Source organism: Ochlerotatus camptorhynchus, unplaced genomic scaffold (genome assembly GCF_037179485.1).
Source record: "Ochlerotatus camptorhynchus isolate MF236.1 unplaced genomic scaffold, CSIRO-AGI_Acam_v1.1 ptg000119l, whole genome shotgun sequence".
NCBI classification, from domain to species: Eukaryota; Metazoa; Arthropoda; class Insecta; order Diptera; family Culicidae; genus Ochlerotatus; species Ochlerotatus camptorhynchus.
Window position 1 is genome coordinate 13,090 of NW_027040609.1, and position 27,152 is coordinate 40,241.

Below are 27,152 nucleotides of genomic sequence, written 5' to 3' on the forward strand. Positions count from 1 at the left end.
ATATTAGTTAGCTCAACCATTTCACAGCTAGTGTATATTATAGGATACATCAGGCGTGACTAAAATTGTGCCAGAAGTTGTTTTAATTCATGGAAATTACGAATGTTAAATGTATTGCAGAATAAATGGACTATCTCACACCGAAGCTGTCCACTTCGGTGAACCGGAAATCGAAACTATCAACCGGACAAAGCGAAACCGACGAAAATAGATGGAAAACTAATTTTCTCTAAATTCCATTTGCTGTTTAGCACAAGCTTTCTTCGCCGATGCAGACCGTTCGAACCCAGTCATCCACGAAAGCATCCAACCCGTTCCTTGTCGAAAAGAAGGTGTCATTACTCTTATCTGATGTCAATGTTTTTTTTCTCTTTCATCTTGCAGCTCCACGGTTGGTAAAGGCCACCGTTCCTCCGGTGAACAGTGAACGGGCTGGACTTGCAACATTGCTCCTCACCGGATTCCAGTGCACCATGCCGGCGAAGAGTGATAAAAATCTATTGAATATTCAGTCAAGTGAGAAATGCCTTACCACATTGCTTCCTTCATTGGCATTGTCCTGCAAACGAGTGCAAACGACGACGACAACGATGCAAGGACGGAGATCAAACTGAAAATTGTTGGAAAGTGAACAGTTTCAAGGGTGAAAACACACAGAGCTAAGGCCAGGATCCTTAAAAAAAGAATTGCCACTACTATAAAGTGAAGAATGCTCCATGAAGAATGATGGGAGTGTAGGAGGAAAATCATTGGCAATTTTCTAGCTAAACTGTACAAAACCCAGTAGAAGTAAGAGCGGAAGAAAATGACAATGTCAACAATAGTCTGTTGCTGCACCCCGCCGGTTTCCGTACCGATTGCATCAGTGTTAGAAACTTCAAAAAACTTATCTTAATTTGAAAGTGATTTTCTTCTCTTACATAATTCATCGTACCCACCCCACCAAATCAACCCAAACAAAAACGAAAAAAATACGGACGTGGGGAGGTGAGGAAAAACGATTACGCTTCTGCCACACCGCAGCGGAAGTTGATGGTGGAATAGTGTGCTTCAGCAACTTCTTTCCGGAAGTCTGACACGGTGCTACATCCTTACCGAGGGAAAGGATAACAACCCTGGATCGTCCCAGTTGAAGAGAAAACTTTCCTGCCACCACGCCGCCTTCCTCAAACTCTAGCGACCTGTATACTTTTCGCAGCTTGTACATAGTAGAACGTCCTGTTTTTGTTCATGGTTCGAGTATATGTGTAAATAGGCATTTTTTTTAGTTCGACACAACATAGAAGCGTGTAGGTAAGCCGGGAAAAACACTCAGACACACTGCAGCATCCCGATAAACAGTGCTCTGAAAACGAGGCTTCAAGTGTACGCCTCTCCCCTTTCAGGTCAGTACCGACCGACCAGCGCTACTCGTTCTTTATCGTGTGGACAAACTTTTGCTGGAGATAGACCAGTAGTTTAGTGCTGTTATTTCTAAACAGTATAGCAACAATATTATTTTACATCGGTTACATATTTTCTCTCAACTCCTTCCACCATTATTGTGAAGTGAAAAAAAAGAAGACTGAAGATTCTGCAGGTTTTCAGAACAGAAGCGTCTAATGTCAAGCATAGCTACACGGCAGGCGAGCAGGAGTGAAACTGTATATAGTGCAGAAGTATGCTCACGGGAAACCGGAAGCGATAACGGTTGCATGAACTACTTGTGAAGAGTTCTGCAAGAAAGAACACTCGACGAATAATAAAAAAAAAAAAAAGTTCAACGATTCAAGTGGGTTATTCGCAAAAGAAGTGCGCGGAACGAAGACACATTGCGGAGCCCGACGAAATGCGGCAATATAGCTACAACTTCAACTCCAGGATGAGCACATTCAAATTGACAATGACGAAGACGTACATACTCTGCATTCTATGGATGGCTGTCTTCCTCGACATGAGCGATACAGGTAATACTAACTACATTTGCTTATCTGTCTTTCATCAGCCACGTTGTAGTGAGGTTTATTTTTCCACCAAGCTAAACTACTTCTGTCGTCCTCGTCGTAGTAGATTTTGTTGTTGTTAATGTTATTGTGCAGAGCTCTAGGGCAACTGCATTACAGTAACTTCCCTTAAAACGAGAACTCTTGTTCCTGCCACAAAGAGAACATCCTGCGACGTGTTTCAAGATTATCATGGCTCTTGTGTTCTCTTGTACCATGAAAATGTGGCTTATGACGAGCAGTGTATATGTAGCTATGCGATGGCTAAGGGATTGATGGTGCGTTTTTATTTAATTAAAGAAGCTGAAAAGATGATGTTTCACGAGAAAGTTATCGGATTTCTAGAATTATCAATTTATTACTTAAAATTATCATTTCCTCAAATTTGAAATATTTCATGATTCTATATGTAATGCTTATGATCCCGGTCAGACAGAAGGTTGCTTTCGCTTTCGAAATGATAATAAAAAACTGATTTGCAAACACGACTTTCTTAGTTGTGAAATTAATAACACGGATCGAATTAAAAATAATGATTGTAGTACCAAAACGACGAAATTAGATCGCAAAACAACAACTGAAACACGCACAAAACGAAATGAGACACGCACAAATCAAGCAAAATTAGCTTGTAATAGTTGGAAATTCTTTCACACGGCAACACTTGTATTGACATGAACTTTCCCGTCATCCCATGTGTTGGAAGAGGGGGGGAGTTGATTCCATCGTGGACTGTATTGTTGGGTATTTCACTCCTCCAATAGGAAACTGGTGGTAAATGCAGGGGAATGGGTAGCTGGGTGCTGCATTCTCACAGTGTATTGATGGCAGTTCCGCATACACACAACTTCCTTCTTTGTACACATACTATCTAAGATTAATCACAAACTATATATAAAAATAAAACCAGTACATATATTTACAAACTAATTACACACGTTAAAATATTGCATGGTCAGCCTATCCTCTAGCCTTGGAGACCTAACCAGCACTAAAGATCTAATTAATTGCCTTGATCGTCGCTGCCTTGCGAAATTTATGCGACTCGACAATGCGAGTGGATCAAGCTTTGCTATTCATACCTACTTTTTAGTTATAATTCAGCTATAGCGCCTCTCAGAAATCGATTCTTTTTCAGAACTTCATTGGCATTCTCATTTAAATCTTTATGAATTCTCCTCCGAATTCGATTTCTTTGAAATCCTGCATGGAATCCCCGTAGAACTCATTAATTTTCCATGGAATTATTCTTATAGACAAATATATCATTTTTTGTTGAGCTATTTCTACAATCAACAAAATGATTATTTTCCACACTTCAGCCTCATCAACTATTCAGCGTAATGGCATGTAGACACATGTAGAATGATTTTAAAATTTGAAGTATTAGAAAAACTTTGGAGCACTAGGACTTTAAAATCTTAGTTCTTAATCTTAAATCCAAGACTTTGTGGCAAATTTGAAGCTTCAACAATGTTTAAGATTAACGGCGCCGGTGGTGTAGTGGTAAGCGTGATTACCTCTCACCCCAGCAGGCCTGGGTTCAATCCCAGTCGGCGCCGCCGGGATGTTCTGAGGCATAACATCTCTGATTACGCCTTCCTTCGGATGGGAAGTAAAGCCGTTGGTCCCCGGTTCATGAGTTGATGGGTCGATAGGTAGGGTCCAGGTGTGGAAGCTGCCTTCCGGGCACGTCGGTAGCATTGGTGCTCAGCACGGAAAACAAGATCGACGGAAAAAACATACCAAAGGAAAAAATGTTTAAGATTATACAAATAATAATTTTTTTCAATAATCTTATAATAATTTATGTTATTTGATTTGGAATGGAGCATTTGTCCTGTCACTCCCATATTGAAGAACGAAACATGAATATCTGGAAATTGTTAAGAGATTTAAGGGAAGTCCGAAATTTTCATAGTAGTTTCAAGAACTTCAATAAATAGCCGGAACCTTAGTGAAGGTCTGCGAACTTCTGAAAGTTGGGAGATTTTTAAGAAGTTTCATTATATTCAGGGAAGATCAGAGTACTTCAAAGACGATCCGATATCTTCAGAGTAGTTCCATTAATTTTAGGACAATTGCAGGAAGTTTCATGGAGTTCCGAGGAATTATGAGATGTTCCGAAAATTAAGGAAACTTTATTAATGTTCAGGAAAATTCAGTAAAAATTAGAATTTTAAGGCTTTATGAAAAATTATGGGAACATCAAGAATTATCAAGGAACTTTAAGGTAATTAAATTTACTTGAATACAATTACGAGGACTTTTAAAATATATTGATAAATTCAGGGAAGTCTAGAGAATTTGAGGGAAGTTCAAAGATCTTTTTGGCACATTAAACATCAAGAAAGTCACTATTTAAAGACCTTCTAAAATGATGATGAATTTGTTTCCAGAATTTTCATTAGCTTCAGGAAAAGAGTAAAGGGTGTCCCACATTAAATTTCATCGCGGAAAAAACGCTGTAGAAAACTACCCATTGAGTATTTTCTCTTGAAAATTTGAGTAGAAGCAGTTCCGAGTGTATTGTTTACACTGTATTTTATCGCTGTCAGTTTTTCGACAGTTCGAAAATGGCGTCACCCGAAAAACAACGTCACGAAATGATTTTGCGCAAGCGCCTGGAAAATCCTCAACTCGCTCATCGGGACATCGGAAAACAACTAGGAATCGTTCAGTCAACGGTGAGTCGTGTGATTAAACGTTACTAAGAAACTCTGCGCATCGAACGGAAGGAGAAATGCTTGACAAACAGAGTGCGCCGTTTGTGACTACCAGTACTGTAAACGGTGAGATCTAGCTCAAGGAGTGTCTACAGAAGCGCCAGCTTCCTCTGTTGAAGCAACACGAGGGCCCTACGATCTTCTGGCCGGATCTAGCTTCGTGCCACTAAATATTCAAATGTTGTCCTGGAGTGGTACAAATCCAACGGGGTCACTTTCGTACCCAAGGACATGAACCCCCCAACGCAACGGAACTAAGGCCCATCGAAAAATACTGGGCTATAATGCAGCAGGCACTACGGAAGCATCCCGAAGACATGAAGAAAAGTGGGTTTCCGTACAGAAGAAGCAGCAGCCAGATCACAGTGGTCCAAACGGCGAAAAACTTGATCGTGTGAGATTACGCAAAATCCTTTGACTTTAGTTATATAGTGTCTTCAGAGAAGTTTTAAGGCATAATTGGCGCCATCTTTTGACGGCAGCCATTTTGTGATCAATCCCCCTAAAAGTGAGATCCAACATTCATTTTTTTTAAAGTTGAGATAGAAGGTTTGTGTATTGAACAAAGTTGTAGATTATGTCAATACAAACAACTTTGCTGAAGACAAAAACCTTCTATCTTTTTGCTCAATTGATCTATAAAGCGTTTTTTGTGGACGTGACTCTTAAATCATACTTTTTTACCATAACTTTTTCTATGTAATTTTTACAGCTTTGCAATGTTGTAAGGACTTCTTTGTATTGTTAAAATACATTTTATTGTAGAACATTATTTCTCGCTATTTCCTATATACTTGGAGATATTTGGGATTTTTCAATAAAATTGGCCTATTTTTGAGCTCAAATATTTCATAAGGTGGCAAATAGTGGCAGATCAAACAACTTACATTTGAAAGTACAACAAAAATGCTGCAAAATAATGCCAGAGTTGTCTACATCGGACTACATCCGGAAAAGTTACAGCTGTTTTAAAAAAGGGATCAAAATCAAATGTCTCCTATTAAATATTTGATCTCATTCGAATGGCAACATTCAGCTATTCAATTTTGTTTCCCGTAAGGATTGCCATGAATACAAAAACAAAAGAAAAATACATCTCTTGAGTTAATGAAATACGAAACCAAATGTACAACCACTTCACACAACAGTGATGCCATGTTTGTAAAAGGTTAAATAGAGTTTGCTGCTCCCATTGCAAAAAGCTATGACAGAAGCATGTCGCCATACTTTTTCTGGTCGGTCTGTCAGTTTCTAAGATGATTACAAAACTGAGCGTCAACGTTCACATCAACCCGACAGCACCTTCGGTGGCTCGTTTATGAGCAATATTTCTGCAGGGAAAGTGTTTTAGGTTGATCACAAACCACGTGTCGGCTACGTTTGTGGTGGTAAGAGAGCTGTCAGCAATCTCTATTGTTTAGATTTTTCTTGGTTTAGTTTGATGTGTATAAAAAGCATCTCACGCACACTTGTTCAATTATCTCTGATAATACAATGCTCTTTGTAAAAACACGGCTTCAAGGTCACTTTTGAAGGAGCTTTCATCCGTAGTGCTCGAAAGTGTTTTTTGTGAAGTGCTCTAAGTTTTCTTAAATTCAGCCGAAATAACTTCTTAAGGTTCAACAAACCATCATTGTTTTTTCAATCATCATCAAAAAAATCAAATTGTTCAAATTCAAATCGTTCAAAATTCTGCCAACGAAAATGTCATCATTGCATTCTACTGGCCTACCGGAACACAGTGATGACATTTTCATTGGCGGAATTTTGAATTTGAACGAAAAAACTGCTTTTGATCATTGAAAATTAAATGATGGTTTGTTGAATCTTAACTATCAGGTTAATACATTATAATGATTCTTCAGATATTTTCTTCTATTCTGGCGTTCAGCATAATTTGAATGCTTTCCAATAACATTAATATGGTAACACATTATTTACTTATATTATACTAAAATGTTCTATCAGTATCTGCAGGAGAAACGGATTATCGTCAGGTGTTTCTGCTTTGGAAAAATGCGGAAGGTGACAAAAAAAACCAAATTGGGTTTTTTGGTTTAAAAATAACACGATGTCTTGAAATAGATGCAGAACTTGTTGATGTTATGTCAGAGATTGAAAATTACTTGGATAACATTTGCAAATATTTCAGCCAGCTGTGGCAGAGGCATAACAGCACAATGGCTAGAGTTCTGGAAAATAACGTTGCTTATTTTGACAAACCATTTTGTTTACCGCAACATATCCTTAAAAACATTCCATCAACGTCTAATGTTTTTTTTTTTTTTTTAATTACTTTATTTGTACAGGCTCATTCGAATAAACTTTACAGAGCCAAGTTATCATTTTCTTTATACATTATAAATGTCTTAAATCTAAAATTAAAGGATTGGAACCGATTACTCGCGGTCTTCTCGAGGTTAGTGGATGACAATTGTTTGGATCGGGAGAGGGAAAAGGAGATTTGGAATATGATTTATGATTAAAAAATGTCACTATTTCTAAAACATATACTTAATCCTATCGACGTTATATCAACTCTGTAATTATACAATTATTACAGAAACAAATCTACAAAAAAAATACACACACACACATACAAAACACAAACTAAACACAAGGTTAATCAAACTTACAATCTATGGTTAATATTCTTCAAGAAAACATATATGAGTTGCATAAACTCCAGATCGCGTCTAGCCAAAATATCCCGAACTGGAACATTAGGTTGTCTACCTCGAGCCCGAAGGGAATCGTACAACTCGGATCTGACTCCACGGTGCTCAGCACATGACCAAATAATGTGATCTGCGTCCTGGTAACCTTGTCCACATTCACAGAGATTGCTGTCCCCCAGCCCAACACGGAACAAGTGAGCGCTTAGTGAATAGTGATTGGACATGAGGCGAGACATCACACGAATGAAGTCTCGACCCACCTCCAAACCTTTGAACCAAGGACACTTCGACACCTTAGGGATAATTGAATACAACCATCGTCCCAAACTCCCTTCACTCCATTTATTTTGCCAGCTGGCGAGTGACTGTTGACGATAAATGAAGAAAAATTCGTCGTAGGCGATTTGTCGATCGTAAATATCGCCTTCCATAGCGCCCACCTTTACAAGCGAGTCCGCCTTCTCATTGCCCGCAATCGAGCAATGAGATGGGACCCATGCAAAGGTGATGACAAAAGATCTTAAAGATAAAGCACTTAGAAGCTCTCGTATTTTCATGAGAAAATACGAGGAGTGCTTTACCGGCCTCATGGAGCGAATAGCCTCGACAGAACTGAGACTATCCGTAAAAATAAAATAATGATCTGGTGCAAGTGAGGCGATCGTTTCTAGCGTATAATGTATTGCCGCCAGTTCAGCAACATATACGGAACAAGGAGCATGAAGCATTCGAGAGGCGCTATGAAATTCGTTATAAAGGGTGTCCACGATGAAATTGCCACACACAAAATTGATTCGCAAAATTCGAGTTTTCATCCGATTGCCATCAAATTTTCAGGGATTGAGAAATAACTATTAAACTTCATTTTACCATTTTACTCGTATTTTATTTACAGTCCATACGCAAATGCCCGCATCTTGGCCTTAACCCCGGCCATAAGATTCTGCACAACCTGTGAATCAACCGTTTTTTGCATGTAAACCCATACTTTCTTCAGTTCCTCGACTGTCTTCACTACCTTAGGTCGTTTAAGAAGGTGCTGCTTCATAATCGCCCAGTACTTCTCGATGGGGCGGAGCTCCGGAGTGTTGGGAGGGTTGAACATTTTCGGCACGAAATTGACCTTATTGTCCGCATACCACTTCAGCACGTCCTTGGAGTAGTGGCATGAGGCCAAATCCGGCCAGAAGATTGTTGGGACGTTGTGGGCCTTCAGGAGAGGAAGCAGCCGCTTCTGGAGGCACTCTTTTATGTACACCTGTCCGTTCATCGTGTCCTGGGTCACGAAAGGTGCACTCCGCTTCCCGCACGTGCAGATGGCTTGCCAAACCAGGAATTTCTTCGCAAATTTGGACATCTTCTGAATGCTGACATGCTCCGGAACGCTGAACTTATCCTTGGTCGTGAAAAACAGGTTGCCGGGGATCTGTTTGAAGTCGGCCTTCACATATGTTTCGTCGTCCATGATGCAGCATTCAACTTTTGTCAGCATGTTGAGGTACAACTTCCTGGCACGGGTTTTGGCGGACTTGTTCTGCTTCTCGTCGCGATTAGGGGCCTTTTGTACCTTGAACGTTCGAAGCCCAGCCTTAGTTTTGGCCTTCTGGACAAAACTTCGGCTTAGGTGCAGCTTCTTAGCCACATCCCTAACGGAGGCGTTCGGATTTCGGTTGAAGGCCCCAACTTCGCGGTTGTGATTTTTGGTGTTGTACGGAATACTTTTTCCTTCACTTCTGGGCTTCCGATCGGTGGTCAACCGTTCCTCGAACCGCTTAATCACTCGCGACACCGTGGAATTCGCGATTCCCAACGTTTTAGCGATGGAACGATGCGAGAGATCCTTGTTCTCGTGATGAATGCGCAAGATTTTATCACGCACGAGCTGTTCTTTCGACTCCATTTCCGCGAGTTTTGATCACAGGACTTTAAAACTTGCAGGATGTAAATAATGCACTATGAACTAAATCCACCCAAATTTTCATTAAATTCTACCCAACGGTTAAAAAGTTAGAGCAATTTCATAGTGTGGCAATTTCATCGTGGACACCCTTTAAATACCAAAACCAGCGGACGCCTCTAGTGATCCATCTGTGAAGAACGATCTTGCGGAATCAACTTGGCCAAACTTTGCAGCGAAAATTGACGGAGCAATCATGGAACGATGATGCTCTGGGATTCCGCGAATCTCTTGCGTCATTGATAAATCAAAATGAACAGAACTGTCGAAGTCGGAGAAGCAAACACGATAGGGATTATGCTGCGAAGGGCTGACATCCTGTGTTATGTACACGTAGTACAATGACATAAAACGAGTTTGAGGGTTTAGCTCAAGAAGCTTCTCAAAGTTTGCAATCACCAGTGGGTTCATAATTTCACAACGGGTGAGGAGCCTGAGGGATAATTTCGAAAACCGATCAGAGAGTGGCAACATGCCCGCTAACACTTCGAGACTCATCGTATGAGTCGAGTGCATGCATCCTAACGCGATACGAAGACAGCGATACTGGATCCGTTCCAGTTTGATGATGTGAGTTTTAGCCACCGACTGGAAACAAAAACTACCGTATTCTAAAACCGATAAAATCGTTGTCCGGTACAACGTTAGAAGATCTTGCGGATGGGCTCCCCACCACGTTCCGGTAATTGTTCGGAGAAAATTGATCCTTTGTTGGCATTTCCGCTTCAGATACTCAATGTGGGATCTCCAGGTGCATTTTGAATCGAACCAGACCCCAAGATATTTGAAGGACATAGAATGAGTGATCGGTTTACCCAAAAGTTGAAGCTTTGGTTGTGCTGGGCTATGCTTCCTAGAAAAAACGACCAACTCAGTTTTCTCCGTGGAGAATTCGATACCTAGCTGGATAGCCCAAGTAGACAAATTGTCTAAGGTATCCTGTAAGGGTCCTTGCAGGTCGGCCTCTCTGGGTCCTGTCATAGACACTACTCCGTCATCTGCAAGTTGTCTCAACGTGCAGTTGTCACTTAGACAATTGTCAATTTCTCTGACGTAGAAATTATACAGAAGGGGGCTTAAACATGAGCCCTGGGGGAGACCCATGTAGCTAAATCACGTCCAATGTTACACACAAAATAATTAAAGCGTTTGTTGAAACCTCAGACTGTGTGAAAAGACGTAGAACAGCGGTGCTTCGCTCAGCTCATAATGCTGATGAGTTGACCTATGCTGCACAAATGTAATTGCGTTCAACTGGGCAAAATGATGCTGCTTCTATTGTCAAAGAAGCCACACAAACTTCCCCAACTCGTGCGACAAAAATTTTAAAATCCTGGAAATCATCGAAACTTCCGGAAATAGTTCCATTCTCTGACTCGGAAGCGTTAGCTTTGATTATTGAACAGGATTTGACAAAATCTCAATACATCAACATTCGAAAGGGTGCAAGCTTGAGAAATGCGCAATTATATCCTTCGTACCATAAGGTTTTAGCAGCAAAACATCAATGTTACCCTGATCAGGAATATATTCATGTTAGCGAAACATTAATTGAAGTACAACTGCAACAACTCTTGGGTCACACTACTTTACGGATTTTGCAATCTTCTGCAGATATAGTGAAAGAGCTTTCCGCCGATGAGCTTTTAAAAGTGGAAATGATTGTGAAATGGGGATTTGACGGAAGCAGCGATCACAGCCAATATAAACAACGGTTTACAGCGGACGAAGATGCATCAGATTCACACATGTTTTTAACGTCAATTGTCCCAAAAAAGGCGGAAACTAACGGAAAAATTGTTTTTCAAAATCCCACCCCATCATCAACTCGGTTCTGTCGGCCATTAAGAATTCAGTTGATCAAAGAAACAACAAAAGTATCGGTAATCGAAAAACAAATTGTTGATCGTGAAATAGCAGATCTCGTTCCATTCAAAACGAGCATAAATGGGAAAACTGTGATTGTGGAACACAACATGGTTTTAACAATGATTGACGGGAAAGTTTGTAATGCTATCACATCTACAGCATCCTATCAAAGATGTTACGTTTGTGGTGCAACTCCGAAACAGATGAACCAAATTGAAGATGTTCAAAAACGCGTTGCTGATGAAACAACGTTCCAATTCGGACTATCGACTCTTCACGCCTGGATTCGATTTATGGAATTTTTTCTACATGTTTCGTATAGGCTTGATATAGAAAAATGGCGAATTCAAGGAGTTGAAATTGAAAGGATGAAAGAACGGAAGAAGACAATACAGAATCGGTTCAAAAGGGGACTTGGATTAATAATCGACAAACCGCGTTCGACTGGGGCAGGAACGTCAAACGACGGTAACACAGCTCGTCGATTTTTCAGAGATACAGAAAAGTCTGCAGAAATGTTAGGTAAATATATATCAGTTTATACTTTTCTTTATTCCAGCACGCATTTTTCATTATCTAGGTCTAGACTTACATGTGATTCAGCGATGTGGTATAATTTTGCAAGTTCTGGCTTCTGGTCGTACAGTAAATGTAGAAAAATTCGATATTTACTGTATAGAAACGGCGCGAAAACTAGTTCACCTGTATCCGTGGTTCTACTTGCCTGCCTCTGTGCACAAAATCCTGTTACATGGTTCGAGAATCATCAACCAATTTATGGTGCCCATTGGTCAACTTTCCGAGGAGGCACAAGAATCGATGAATAAAGTCATCCGACAGACACGAGCGCTCCATTGAAGGAAAATTTCTCGGGTGGCAACGAATACCGATCTGCTGCATCGATTGCTTGAGCTGTCTGATCCATTCATTACAATTAATAGGATTAATACGTGCAAGCCAAATATGTTATTTTCTAATGATGCTCGATTCCTACTAGATATGAACGACTCAAGTACTGGGTCTGATTCTGACGATACTGATAGCCAAATAAAAAGCGGGTTTTATTTGTTATTTTAATTCAAAAGTGAGTGTCAATAAAGCAACATATCAATACAAGAATGTTCATAAAGCTTTGGAAAATGATCTAATAAAGAATTAAGATCTTTATAAACATACCAGACAGATAGTCACAGTATCTCGATTGTCGCCTTTTGAATGAGATCAAATATTTAATAGGAGACATTTGATTTTGATCCCTTCTTAAAACAGCTGTAACTTTTCCGGATGTAGTCCGATGTAGACAAATCCGACATGATTTTGCAGCATTTTTGTTGTACTTTCAAATGTAAGTTGTTTGATCTGCCACTATTTGCCACCTTATGAAATATTTGAGTTCAAAAAAAGGTCAATTTTATTGAAAAATCCCAAATATCTCCAAGTATATACGAAATATAGAGAAACAATATTCTACAATAAAATGTATTTTAACAATACAAAGAAGTCCTTAGAACATTGCAAAGCTGTAAAAATTACATAGAAAAAGTTATGGTAAAAAAGTATGATTTAAGAGTCACGTCCACAAAAAACGCTTTATAGATCAATTGAGCAAAAAGATAGAAGGTTTTTGTCTTCAGCAAAGTTGTTTGTATTGACATAATCTACAACTTTGTTGAATACACAAACCTTCTATCTCAACTTTAAAAAAATGAATGTTGGATCTCACTTTTAGGGGGATTGATCACAAAATGGCTGCCGTCAAAAGATGGCGCCAATTATGCCTTAAAACTTCTCTGAAGACACTATATAACTAAAGTCAAAGGATTTTGCGTAATCTCACACGATCAAGTTTTTCGCCGTTTGGACCGCTGTGCAGATGTTGTACAAAACCTAATGAGTGGAGTTAAGCGTAAGGTGCGAGCGTATTTGTGGGCAGTGGATTTTGGCGTTGATTTCTCAGGTTTCCGAGGGCACGCGCACGCTGACATTGACATTTGACATAGGGAGTTTTCTCTGTCAGATGCTGGTGTTAGATTATGTGGGGGTGTTCTGATGCTTGAGGAGTTTTGCGTTTGGGGCCGTTTTACAGATGGTATGTTATCCTAGAAATAGCTTGAAATTTGATTCAAATTCAAATTCAGGGAAGATCATAGAATTTTTGGGCAGTTCCATTAATTTCGGGGAGATTACAAAAAATTTAAAAAGTTCGAGAATGGAAATTTCCAAAACTTCAGGATGAGCAAAGAGTTCCAGAAAAATACTTCAAAGATGATACATGATCGTGAATGAAATTAAAAGAACTTTTGGGAAGTCCAGGGAGATTCAGGAAAATTTAAATTTCAAGCTAAACATTTAACAAGCTCTAAGGACTTCCAGGGAACTTCAAGGAAGCCCAGAGAATGGAATTTAATTCTTAGCACTTCGAGGAAGATTAGAGATTTTCACAAATGTTTACAGATTTAAGAGGAGCTACGTGAACTTCAGCACAGTTCCAATAACTACGTCGCTGATAGTTTTATGGCAAACTGAATGCAGACAAGTTTTTCTCATATCTCAGTGTCAGTTTTAGGGAACTATATTAGAACTAAGGGCGCTCCTGAATGGGAACGGGGTGTGCGCATCTAAGGAATCAGTGAGTAACCAGCTCTAAATTTACCACGACAGTACTGTTTGCCACGAGAGCTTGTAACAATTCAAATCCATGGTCAAAACATTCGGGGAAGTTGAAAGAAACATCCGGGGAAGACAGAAGGTATCTTGAGAGTAAGAAATTCGGATGAAACTTTCGAGGGAAGCGAAAAGGATGTCAAAAATAACTCCCGATGGAAGTCTGGAGAAACTTCCGGGAAAATATAAGAGACACTTACAGGGGAAGCCAGGAAGAAAATCTAAGGATATGTCAGAAGAATCATCCACGGCAAAACGGTGAAGTTTGAAGAACTTCCAGTAAAGTTTGATGAAATTCCAGAGTAGTTGGAAGACATTACCAGGGGAAGCTAGAATGACCTTGGAAGAAACATCCAGGAGACATCGAAAGATATTTTTGGGAGAACTCAAAAGATGCATCCGGTGGAAGTTGAAAACAGCTTCCTAGAGAAGGCGGAAGAAACTGTTTGGGGAAATCCGTAGAAAATATTTGAACGACATCAGGAATAGCTTCAGACGAAGAAAAAATAATTTCTGAAAGCAGTCAGCAGAAACTTTAAGGAGAATTCGGAAACCTCTTCACAAAAGAAGTCAGAGGAAAATTGGAAGACCCTTCCAGGGGAAGTCATAAATGCCTGAGCTACCAGAATGAACTTTCATGGGCTGCCAGAACAATCTTACAAGGGAAACCAGATGGAACCAAAGACGTTGAAAGAAATTTCCGGAAAAAAAAACTGAGAAAAATATTCCAGGGTATATCCGGTATATATCAGCAAAATCTACCAAGAGAATTTCCGAGCCCGATCCGATAAAAGTCATGGGAAGTAGGAAGACAATTCAATAAGTCGGAAGAAACTTCGGACGGAAGCCAGAAGGATTTCTAAAAGCCTTTCGGATGAGATAAGAAGAAACTCTAGAACTTAAAGACGCCAAAATGATCCAAAAGAAACTTCCTTTGGGATTTTGGAAGAATCTTCCAGACAGACTTGGGTAGTAGCCAGTTTCTAGAGCGTGTCACTTAAATGTGTGATTTTTCATGAATCCGATATTTATTTGACTGATAAATGTTCAAGAACAAGCGTCACAAAGAAATTAAAACATTTAACCTAAGCCGTGTTTTATTAACCATCGTGAACCTGGGTTTTCATATACCACCTCTGGTTCATCACAGTTCGTGAAAATAGTTCTTTTTTCTTGCCAAAGTTAGTTCTACAACATTTAACAAGCGAATAAACATTGCGTTCATGAATAAACTATTAATTTCAGAAAACCGTGACAAAATTTGTCACGTGAAGTTCTCGGCTTACTACCCAATCCTGCTTCCAGAGAAGTAAGATAATTAAAAATATTTAAAATGAACACTCTTATGAACTTATCTAGCCATTGATTAAACGGATTTCCTAATTTCCGGAAGTTCCCCGAGTAGCACACTTTCACCACAATAAGTTACAGCAACTTGTTTATGACTGAAATAAGTCGTATATAAGTTTCTACAATTGATTTGTGACAAGCGTTCTACAAATCCCGGGCAGCCAAAAATTCAGGGAAATAGCTACGCTACCAACTACACCATATGAAAACGATAATTGCAGTAACAGTTATCATTCGCTCATTTCTAGTTTTCTGTTAGGGAGGATTTTTAGTAGGAATGACGTTTGAAAAAGCTTTGAATCAGTTATGCTTGATACTCTTTCGACTAATGTTTCCATTTCCTCGCCGTTTTTGGCTACCCAGGAATCGAGAAAAAGCTGATGACTCATTCCGGTAATCCCTGGGAATCGGGAAATACCGTGGACCCCCGGTTGTCTAACCGTTTTTAATCTGAACACTTTTTAGTTTGAGCCCCACCTAGCTGCACGTCTTTTAGCAGATGGAATGGAGAAAAGCGAAATGGAACGATGTGAACCAGAACGCAGAATGAAAAATGGTAATAGGGTTACTAGAAGTCAAAATTAAAAATAAACCCCGGTTACATGCACGAAGTGTCATTCACATTTACGGGGGTTCAAGGTATTTTTATTCAGTGAATAAATAGGCCCTTCAGAAGGTTCATTTTTTATCATGCTCAAGTTTAGTAAACCTTCCCATACTTCCAACTTTACCCTGGAGTTTTCTTTTCATATTACCCTGCATGTTTTATTTCGATTCTTACCGTAAAGTTATTTTGACATCCCATGAAAGCTTCTTCTGCCTTCGCTCGAAAGATTCTTTTGTCTTCTCTCGCCAGTTTTTTGTTTACTTCCTCGGAACGCTTCAGGAATGCTTTATTGGGGATCCAATAGATATGAAATTAAAGACAGTTTTATTAACTTCTGTTAAAGTTCGAGAGCCCGGAAATTTCAGGAAAGTCTAGAGAACTTAAGTGAACTTAATGAAACATTGGATATATCTTGGAATCTTTACAAGTTCAATGAACTGCAGGGAATTTTTTTTTTAACCCACCACTATCCCCCACACCAAAGAGCTCAAGTGAGCCCCCTGGTAGTGGACGCAACTATCTCAGCTCAGTCTGTGCAGCAAACTAAGGAACTAATGAAGCTAATAATGAGCTGAGAAAAAAAAAAACAAATAGAAAAAATAATAATAAAAATATGATGTTGATATTTATCATATAGTATAGGTGTGATGTCCCAGTGGAAACGAATTTCCTTTAAAGGGACCCACTGGTATACAAAGTATTAATTCAAAAATTTACAATTATTTTAAACGAGGAACAATTATTGCTTCTGGTAGGTAAAACAAGATGAACTCACCCAAGAATGTCGTGTAGATTATCTTTTAAATATTTTTTTAATTTGATTCTAAAAACACCGCGGTTGTTAATTTGTTTTAACTCTAGAGGCAAACGGTTGTATATCTTTGGACCTATTTAATGGCATTCAGGATATTTCCATTTATTTCAGGAGAATTGAGATATCTTTCGAGAAACTCTGAGAACATCAGGATATATCAATTAATTTCAAGGAAACTACTGATTCCGAAAGGTGCATGAAAATTTTGGATATGTAAGGGAAAAGAGTTTTAAGAAACTCAGGGAATTTACAAAAAACTTTAGCAAATATCCGAGAAGTTCATGCAATTTTTGGAAACGTAAGGGAAGGTCAATGCTTATTAATGGCAGATTCGAGAACTTTTAAAAATTAAAATTAAATATCGGAATATCAGACGACTTTAATGCTGCTCCGAATTATTTGAGAAAGTCCAGAGACCTTCAAATTTAAATAAGAGATTTTACGGAAGGTTCATTATAATCTGAAATGTTCCAAATACTTCGAGAGCTTTAAAACAGCCTCATTAACTGCACGAACTTTCAACGAGTTCCGAAGAACTATGGGATATTCTGAAATGAATCTAAAGAATTTTCAGAAAACTTCAGGGACAGGGACTGGGGTTTTCAGGAATCTTTTATGAATGTTTGGACAATTGCTGAATCATTTGAACATGTAAGGAACTTCAGGGAATATTGTGCTAACATCCCCCAGAAATCTGGAAGAATCCGGAAATGTTTCTCGAACTTCTCCTTGAAGTTTCTTTCGGCTGCTCCGTAGGTCCATTGGCTTCCAACTTTCTCCAGTAGATTCTTCTGTCACTTCCAGGACTTTCAATTTATGTTCTTCTGGATGTATGTGTTGAATTCTCCTTTACGGCTTCCTCTCAAAGTTTCTCCACAAGCCACTCTCCGTAGTTTTTTGTTTACGACATCTATTGGAAGATTTTCCGAGATTCTTCTGGCTTTCTCCGGAAATGGCTTCACCATTAAATAAGGGAAAGTTTACCGTCCCGAAAATAAAAATAAAAATATTTTCGGCACGTAAATAATAATTTATAAAAAATTAGCAATAATCCAAAAAAATCAGTTTCTTCCTTAGATTCTTGTGAATTTTTTTTTGTGAAAATTTGATGTTTTGTGGTTTTTTGCGTCCAACTTTCTGCCATGATAAATTATAAAAATATTTTTGCTTGTAAATTTTCTTGAAAAAAGATGAAAAAAATGTGAGTTTTTTTTTATTTTTGGTATCTTTGGCCACTAATTTTAGAAAATTCGAAACGCCATTTTTTTTTCGGGGGTAAACTTCCCCTTAACTTCCTATTTCCAAAATTTTTCAGGCTTCCTCTGGATGTGACATCGGATTCTTTTTGTTATAGAAATAAATTGGATGTTATTCCGAATATTCTTAGAACTTTCTTCAAAATTCCTCCAAGGAAGCTTCTTTATTTTTTCTGTGAAAGTTCTATCGACTTCTTTCAGAAGCTAATTATAATATTCCCTACATAAAAATAACCATTAATTTGCAATAAAATCACAATACAATTCAATACATCCTATTGTTATCAATTAACCATATTGTAATTGTATTGTATTGTATTGGTGATCAAATGGTAACCACAATAGACTTACAATAAATTATTTGTTATCAAAAATTTTAACAATTAGCTAAATTAAATTGATTGAAATGAGAGCAAATTTGTTCGAGATAATTTTAATTTTTTTTTATAGTAACGGAAACTTACAACCCTATTTTCTATTGTAAAAGTCTCATTAACAAAAGATTATGTTGTACATAAGAATAAGTTGTTTTGTATTTAAATTATTTTTGACAATTAAATTTATGGTTACTACAATAGGTATTGCTTTGCATTGAACTGTAACAAGAAATTCTATTGTTGTTGTATGGTAAAAATATATTCGGGTGCCGGGTAATTTCTCCCGATTTATCCTGGAAAGTAAATTTTCCGTTCTTAATCCAAAAGTTTAAATTTTAGCTTTAAAAAAACAGAAAATATAAATAAAAAGTTAATTAAAATAGTACATACAGAGAAATATCGATTTTTTTTAAACATTTGATACCGACAAACTTGAAATCAAACAGTCAACGCTGGCCGTAGGCCTCTATTCTTCTTTCACTTTGTTTCCAATAATTAAATGCCATGATCAGAGCCGATGTTATAATACGAGTCCCGCCAAGAGAAAATGTTGCGAACAATCAGCATTTTTTGTGATTTATTTTTCGTCGGAGTAAACGGCAACCAGATTTTTTGCGTTAGAAGTGAAAAATGTCATGTCGATAACGGATCCTCTGGGACACAAAAACAATATTAGAAAATGTTTAAACAAGTGCTTGGTACAACTTATAAATACCAAAGAGTACTAAATATTATCAGTAATTAATGCAATACTTGTAGTTTACTGGCTGTGGGAACAATAATGTTTATTTTCTTTGCTTGTGTGGTATCCCACTTGACAGTTCGATTGGTACTTCTGGCTTCACTCTTGGCGGGACTCTTATTATAACATTGATTCTTGTCATGATTGCCTGGGATTTGTCGGTTAACGTAAATATTTGCACTGTTTGTCTCAAAAAATTATCGCTCCTTAAGTGCACCCCACACGACGGAAGTTTCGTCATTACTTCCATCAATTGATGAATCTACGCGAAACTGCACCAGTACATGCGACACCTAGGTTTGAAATCCAAAACCACAAAAGTGATGATGTACTAAAAAACATTCCATACAATTTGACAGGTAGCAAAACGTCATTTTCATTTTCTCATCATTTCCATCTGCAGGTCGACCGTAACGTAGATTCATCAATATGTTCATGTCAATATTATCAACTATATGTTCGAGGGTTAACCAACACAGAGTCGCTCCTCACTAACATTGCTGGCATATTCTGAGTCAAATCACAACACCTTGACAAAATATGCCAAAGAACAGGCTCCATATGCTGCTGTAGTCAAACAGAAGGGGAAAATGCGGGGAGTTATTGAAACACGCATTCAAACTTTTTTGATTTTGCGTCAATATGCTCATCAATATATTCGTCGTCAATACTTGCATCAATGTGACTGTCAATAATTTTGAGTATTGACAATATGTTTTCCCGTGTGGTGCTTGCTTTAAGATATTTCATAACGCCGTAGATTTTGTATTGCTAGAGGCTACTGGTTTACATGATGAATTACCCAGTAAGCAAAAGATTTAAACAAGGCATTGAAGGGTGCTGGAAACTTTCAGCGGCCATCCTAACAACATAATGTCAGCCTCAAACAGATTCAATTCAAATTCAGCCGCAAAGCTTCTTGGAACATAACATCACGTAACCCGCGGCAGAGTCAGACATTTGGGCGTTGCACGTTTACGACAGTGCCGTAATTAAACTTTTTACCACCCTCTGTCATAAAGAAGGAGTCATATTCCAGTAAACCACCACCACGTACCGTCTTCGGAGGATGATGTTGTTTAAACTTTCGATCTTGATTATGTTACACAGCAAAGGATCTTAAAAAGCAAGAAAAATAATCACTAAAGATAAGCTTCCTATGTAATTTCATCTTCCTCCACCGCCGTCGATGTAAACAAATCTGCATTTTACTTTTCATTATTTAGATGAAGTATTATAAACTGCCTGTTTCCGTTGATGAATATTCTCGCAGCCATCCACGTGGGTGGTAATTTCAATTACAAATTATGGGCCTCTAGAAATTACGGGAAAAGTGCTCTAATATTTTTACGAAATTCACTAAATAGCTTTGCACGAAAAAAACAAAGCTCAATCGTACTAAACATATGGCAGCTCGAGCATTAGCGTCACGAAAAACGAACCTCTGTTATATGCCAAATTAAATTTATGTTTGGTTTTGCGTGTTCTAGTTGCCGTCATTGGTGGGTTGAGTTGAATCTCCGACAGGAGCTCGCTCACGTTCTGCTTATTCGGTATAAATCAAACATTGATATTGAACTATTTACGATTAAAATAAATCGAATTCCATCCAACAAAGACCGCTCTACCTAGGGTTAAGATCGAATTTCCGTCATACTAAGCAGAACAACTTTACCTCTATTTTACGAACGGGTTTGAACAAAACATTAAATGTTTCTATCAAATCTGGCTTCAAAATTGATTTACTTTTCCATGCGTATTGTTGGATTTGTTAAAAATCCATCGCTGGCTCTTGATTCCAATTCCGTCAATAAGATTCACTTCAGCATTCTGATGAAAACTGTTTTTTTTTTTGAGAATATTGGATGTATATATTCTAATTATGCGTCGATAAGACTTTATTTTGTAGGTTTTGCACTACCATACCAATTGTATGATTGATTCGTTCACATCGAAGTCATTGGTATTTTTATGATCCTGCTCAATATTACGAAAACAGGCGCTTATGCCGAAGTAGTTCTCCACCCTACCCACACCGAAACAGTAGACGTGTCTTTTGCCAATGTCGATTGCAAGAGTCGTAAATATTTCGTTTCTCCTTTCCAACCTCAACTTGGTTGCCCTTTTTTCTTCTTCCGCAATTCGTTGGTTTAGTTCTACCGGGAGCTACTACTGTCTCGGCATTCGATTATCTTTATGAAAATGCTGATTGAATTTGAAATATGAACCTTCTCCTCCCGCTTATGCAAGCAGAACATGAGCAGAACGAAAACAGTTTTCCCGCGAGCGTCACCATAACCCATCCGGGCCCGGTCGCAGCAACCTCCGCCCAGGTTGATTGGTACAGGATAACCAGGTCCGGGACGATGACGAACAGGGACATAAAGCGAAGCAACTGAAAATTAATCTTATGTAGTTCAATGTCGGTTCCGTCCTTGAGGTAGGCACCTAAAGCATCATGGCACAGAACTAATAGCAGCGCACACAGCCTTATGCAGAGAAAATATGCTTCCTGTGTTTGAACCGGGACTGGCTGATGATAAACCCTGATGATGCTGATGAGGATGACAACGATTTGATGGAGCGGAAGTCCTGCTGATGAAGTGCAACGGGTGGGAGACAGCGCTGGAAAAAGAAGCACTAAAAGTGATTTGCATGGCGTTCTTGGTTTTTTTTTTCTTCCCACAAACTACCTACTACAAGATTTCGAAATAGCAATATATTGCAAAAGGCAATGTTTTTTTATTATTATTAAATGTTATGTTCCGCATCTTATACATAAGCAGAAGATAACACAATTGTTCAATTGAATGAAAAAAACAAACAATTCTTAAACTTAAATGACAAACACAACTGAATAGTAAGACCGGTGTTCTAGGTAATGGAGTTGGTTGGTGAGTTCAAAAAATCAAAAATTTTGTTATGCATTTTTGGTATCTTTTAGAATGTTGTGGTTTATGGTGTCGGAATGGCAGAATGAATTTAAGTCTCTTTTAGTCTTGTGTAACTCAAATCTTTAAACGCGTTCTTCTCCAAACTAAAATGTTTTATCTTTCGAGACAGGGATGTCGGATAATACTTATATATCTTCTTTCCTCGATGCAAAAATTAATTATCTAAAATCTAACATAGGATATTTCGGATATTCCAATTTTAAGGTTTTTTACACGCATTTCGGCTAACAAAAAGATGGATAAAGGACTTCATTGTGAATTTTATTCGACCCGAGCGTCCTCCGGAGTCCAAAGTAGGTACGATTCCCTGCCATAATGCGTCTTTAAATTTCTCTGCTGGTATCATTTTCGGCGGTCACCAGTGAGCCCAAATACACAAACTCATCGACCACCTCGATTTCGTCACCGTAAATCTGAACTCGGGGTGGGAGGCTCACATTGTCTTCCCTTGAACCTCTTCCTTTCATGTATTTTGTCTTTGATGCGTTGATGGCAAGTCCAATCCGCCTAGCTTCAGCCTTCAAACTGATGTACGTTTCCGCCATCATCTCAAAGTTCCGTGCCATAATGTCAATGTCATCGGCGAAGCCAAGGACCTGGATGGACTTCCTGAATATCGTGCCACTCGTGTCTATCCCAGCTCTTCTGATCACACCTTCTAATGCGATGTTGAACAGCAGACACGAAAGTCTATCACCTTGCTGTAACCCCCTTCGAGATTCAAAGGCACTCGAGAGTGTCCCCGATACTCGAACAACGCACACCACTCGATCCATCGTCGCCTTGACCAATCACATCAGTTTATCCGGAAAACCGTACTCGTGCATAATCTGCCATAGCGGATTTCGATCGATTGTGTCGTATGCGGATTTGAAATCGATGAACAAATGATGTGTGGGCACGTTGTATTCGCGGCATTTCTGCAGAACCTGGCAAATGGCGAAAATTTGGTCCGTGGTAGCGCGGGCACCCATGAATCCCGCCCCCATGAACTCTCTTGCAAATGGTGACAGGCGGCGGCATAGAATTTGGAAGAGTACCTTGTAGGCGGCACTCAGCAGTGTGCTCGCGTGGTAGTTGCAGCAATCCAACTTGTCGCCATTTTTGTAGATTGGGCATACGACACCTTCCATCCACTCCTCCGGTAATATCTCCTGCTCCCAAATCTTGGAAATTACCCAGTGCAGCGCTCTAGCCAGTGCTTCACCACCGTATTTTAATAGCTCACTTGGTAGTTGATCTACACCAGTTGCTTTGTTGTTCTTCAGCCGATCGATCTCCTCCTCAACTTCTTGAAGATCAGGGGCCGGTAGCCTGTCGTCTTCTGCGCGTGCTCCAAGGTCTGTTGCCGTGCCACCTTCGTTTTCTGCTGCTTCACCGTTGAGGTGCTCGTCATAGTACGACCTCTCAATCACCTCACCTTTCCAATCACCTTTGCGCGAACTATTTAGCTTCTCAAATAACTTCTGTGTGTCGTTTACGCGGTACAGATTTTCCATCGTCTCGCAATCTCGGTCTTTCTGCTGACGCTTCTTCCTTCGAAAAACCGAATTTTGTCTGTTCCGTGCTTGTCTGTATCGCTCCACATTCAATCTCGTGCGGTGTTGCAGCATTCTCGCCCGTGCTGCATTCTTCTCCTCTACTAACAGTTTGCATTCGCCGTCAAACCAGTAATTTATTCGGTCCGGAATTGCAGTACCTAGTGCCGTTGCAGCAGTACTACCTATGGCGGAACGGATGTCCTTGCAGCCATCTTCAAGAGAAGCTGCGCCAAGCTGCTCTTCCGTGGGTAGCGCAACTTCCAGCTGCTGCGCGTAGTCCTGGGCAACTCCGGCGTCGCGTAGTTGCTCAATGTTGGGTCGCGGCGTTCGACTTAGACGAGTGTTATGCACCTTCGTGAGTTTTGAGCGCATGCATATTGCAACTAGGTAGTGGTCCGAATCTATGTTCGCACTGCGGTACGTGCGGACGTTGATAATGTCCGAGAAGAATTTCCCGTCGATTATAACGTGATCGATTTGGTTTTCTGTGTGTTGGTCAGGTGATCTCTAGGTGGCTTTGTGGATATCCTTGCGGGGGAAAAAGGTACTTCGAACTACCATACCACGGTTGCTTTATTCCTTCCCTACTCTCACCTAATTGCAAGGACTTTCCTGGCGCCGTTATTGATCTTTAAAATTTTTAATCTCTGAAAATTGTACAATGAGAATTAGACTGCTAATGAATGTATGGGAAAAATTTGACCATCAAATTTCGCTAACAAACCATATACAAAACGTTTATTGCCTCGAAAAATGACCCTATGCAAAATTTGAGCTCAATCGGACATGATTTAGGGGTGGCGCAAACGCGTCAAAGTTTGACTTTTTTCACTCTCGAAAATCTCCCAAGGGGGGGGGGGGGGTTGTACATGAAATTTCGGAAATCAAAAAAAAAAAATTGATGCCAAATGTCTTAAAAATGCATGAAACGTCGAGCTTTGGTGTAATCTCGATTTTTTTTTTCAAAAATCGACTTTCTGGGACTTAGAATTTTTTTCGTGAGTTCTGTATGGAATATAGAAGATTGATGAGTCGCTTTCTAAAACTGCTCACAATTGTCTCCAACCTGCTTATATATCGAATTAAACCACCATTTAGGATCTAATACGAAATAATTCACTAGGGTGGTCCAATTATTCTTCATTAGGGTGGTCCAAATATCAAAATAGGTATGGAAAAACCATTACTTTTTACCAAACGCATGTATCTGAAAACATCATCATGTTGTGTTTTGGAATTTTTATGAATCCAAGCTTCAAAACATTTGATGATATTACTTTTTAGTATCTGAGACCACGCAAAATAGAAGCATAGACAGACATGAATCGTAGAATAATTCCGAAAATTGTACAGGACAACCGTTAGTGCTGTTAAGTTTACAGTACAATCTGACGAAAGTACAATGACTTTTTAACATATCCAATTCAAGATATGTTTACAATTGATTTTAGGAATTTCTGATGAAAAGTTGTGGTTTTTCATATATTTTTGAAACGGCGCCGGTGGTGTAGTGGTAAGCGTGATTACCTCTCACCCCAGAAGGCCTGGGTTCAATCCCAGTTGGCGTCGCCGGGATGCTCTGAGGCATAACATCTCTGATCACGCCTTCCTTCGGGTGGGAAGTAAAGCCGTTGGTCCCCGGTTCATGAGTTGATGGGTCGATAGGTAGGGTCCAGGTGTGGGATCTGCCTTCCTGGCACGTCGGTAGCATTGGTGGTCAGCACGGAAAATAAGATCGACGGAAAAAACAAACCAAAGGAAAAAAAATAATATATTTTTGAATTTTTGGACCACCCTAATGAAGAATAATTGGACCACCCTAGTGAATTATTTCATATTAGATACTAAATGGTGGTTTAATTCGATATATAAGCAGGTTGGAGACTATTGTGAACAGTTTTAGAAGCCGACTCATCAATCTTCTTTATTCCATATAGAACTCATGAAAAAAATGCAAAGTCCCAGAAAGTCGATTTTGAAAGAAATTTTTTTTTCGAGATAACACGAAATCTCGACGTTTCATGCATTTTTAAGACATTTGGCATCATAAAAAAATTTTGATTTCCGAAATTTCAAGTACCCCCCCCCCCCCCCCTTGGGAGATTTTCGAGAGTGAAAAAAGTCAAACTTTGACGCGTTTGCGCCACCCCTAAATCATGTCCGATTGAGCTCAAATTTTGCATAGGGTCATTTTTCGAGGCAATAAACATTTTGTATATGGTTTGTTAGCGAAATTAAAAATTACCATTTTCGCTGGCAGTCCAATGGGAATGGATGACCAGAGATAGAAATTCTCACTCAGCTGCACGATAAGCATTTCCTCACTCAAGCTTCTTTTCGGTGAGTTTTGAACCGTTCACATTTTCATCTCTCCTTTTTCACCGATAATTCATTATCCTCTCTCATACATAATCCGAAAATATCTCTCTTCAAAACCCAACGAAAATACTTGTTCATCACCCATTTGGTTCTGAAAACTACCAAGAGCGAAAAAAATACCACCCCAAATTGTTCGGCTCCAACACAATGTGATGTAAACAGTTGAGGCTTGGGAATTCGCCGTCTCTTTTGTTCTTCCGCTTATTAAATGGTTGACGGAGTGTGACGTCATACTGTGTTATCCATTTAAACAGCGGCAGAACGAAAGGGACAACGATTTCACATAGCCTCACCTGTTTGCGTTTCCTTGGTTTCAACCAGTCCGGCAGATTTTTTATTATTTCCTTTTTATACCTCCTGTCAAATCATAAGGGTCATCCATAAATGAAGATTAAACTTTCTTACCAATTTAAGACCTTCTCCTCCCCCTTCGAAGCGTTTTTTCTATACCTTATGCATGGTCCGTTACAAATGTTGAAACCCCGTCTCCATTACTCCTCAGGTTCTACGTAATTTATGGATGTGCCCTAGCTTTTGTTCTTTTCTTAGTTTCGGATTATCGTTTGCGTGCGGAAAGTGAATTTTCAGGTGTATTAAAGAAGTGAAAAATCATTATCGGCATCAAGAATTCACTGAAAAAGAAACGATTTATCTGCCGCTCATGCTCTCCGAAAAAAATAAATCGCTGTTGCTTTTCTCGCGAAAACTGCTGTGAGCGTATTATATTCTCTCGCTTCTCACATTCTCATCTATTTCTCTTAGCAGGTGAAAAATGACGTTTCTCTTCTCAAGTAGAAAATTTCGATCTCTGCTCCCAACACCATTGAGTTGAAATACTGTGCAATTTCACTGGTTCTGATCAATCACGGAGTAGCAACCATTTGAAATGTGCAGACAGTCTAAGCTAAGCTAAATTACCGTTACAGATAAGATGGTTTTCTTTAAAAAAATTCTCAGTTCAGATTTTCCCTTGATGGGGTAGTTATTTTGCGTGGACCAGCATTTAAACGAATTGATGTTTGAAGTCATTGTTTACAATATCACTTTTGAAGTTTTAACTATCTGCTATCTGTTGCAGGCTAGACATTTTATTTAAATAAGCCAAGAATTTCATTTGAGGTGGTTAGAAGGAAAGGGGTGTAAGTGACTTTGTTCAATTCTCTTAATCGACTTTCTCTTTTGATAGCCACAGCTTTATAAAAATATTTTGCGCTATTTCTGCCACATAGTTTGATAAAAAAGGTTCTCATCTAGCA

The 27,152-nt window shown here is 39.1% G+C and overlaps 1 protein-coding gene across 2 annotated transcripts in view; it reads left to right on the top strand.

Annotated features, from left to right (window-relative positions):
- The first annotated feature begins 387 nt into the window (after nucleotides 1–387).
- LOC135699848 (zwei Ig domain protein zig-8-like) overlaps nucleotides 388–27,152 on the top strand; it is a 326,931-nt gene continuing 300,166 nt past the window's right edge. For both annotated transcript variants that reach the window (XM_065220202.1, XM_065220203.1), the window contains exon 1: nucleotides 388–1,946. In XM_065220202.1, coding sequence (XP_065076274.1) covers nucleotides 1,829–1,946 — 118 coding nt within the window. In that variant the 5' untranslated portion in view covers nucleotides 388–1,828. The remainder of the gene's footprint in view (nucleotides 1,947–27,152) is intronic.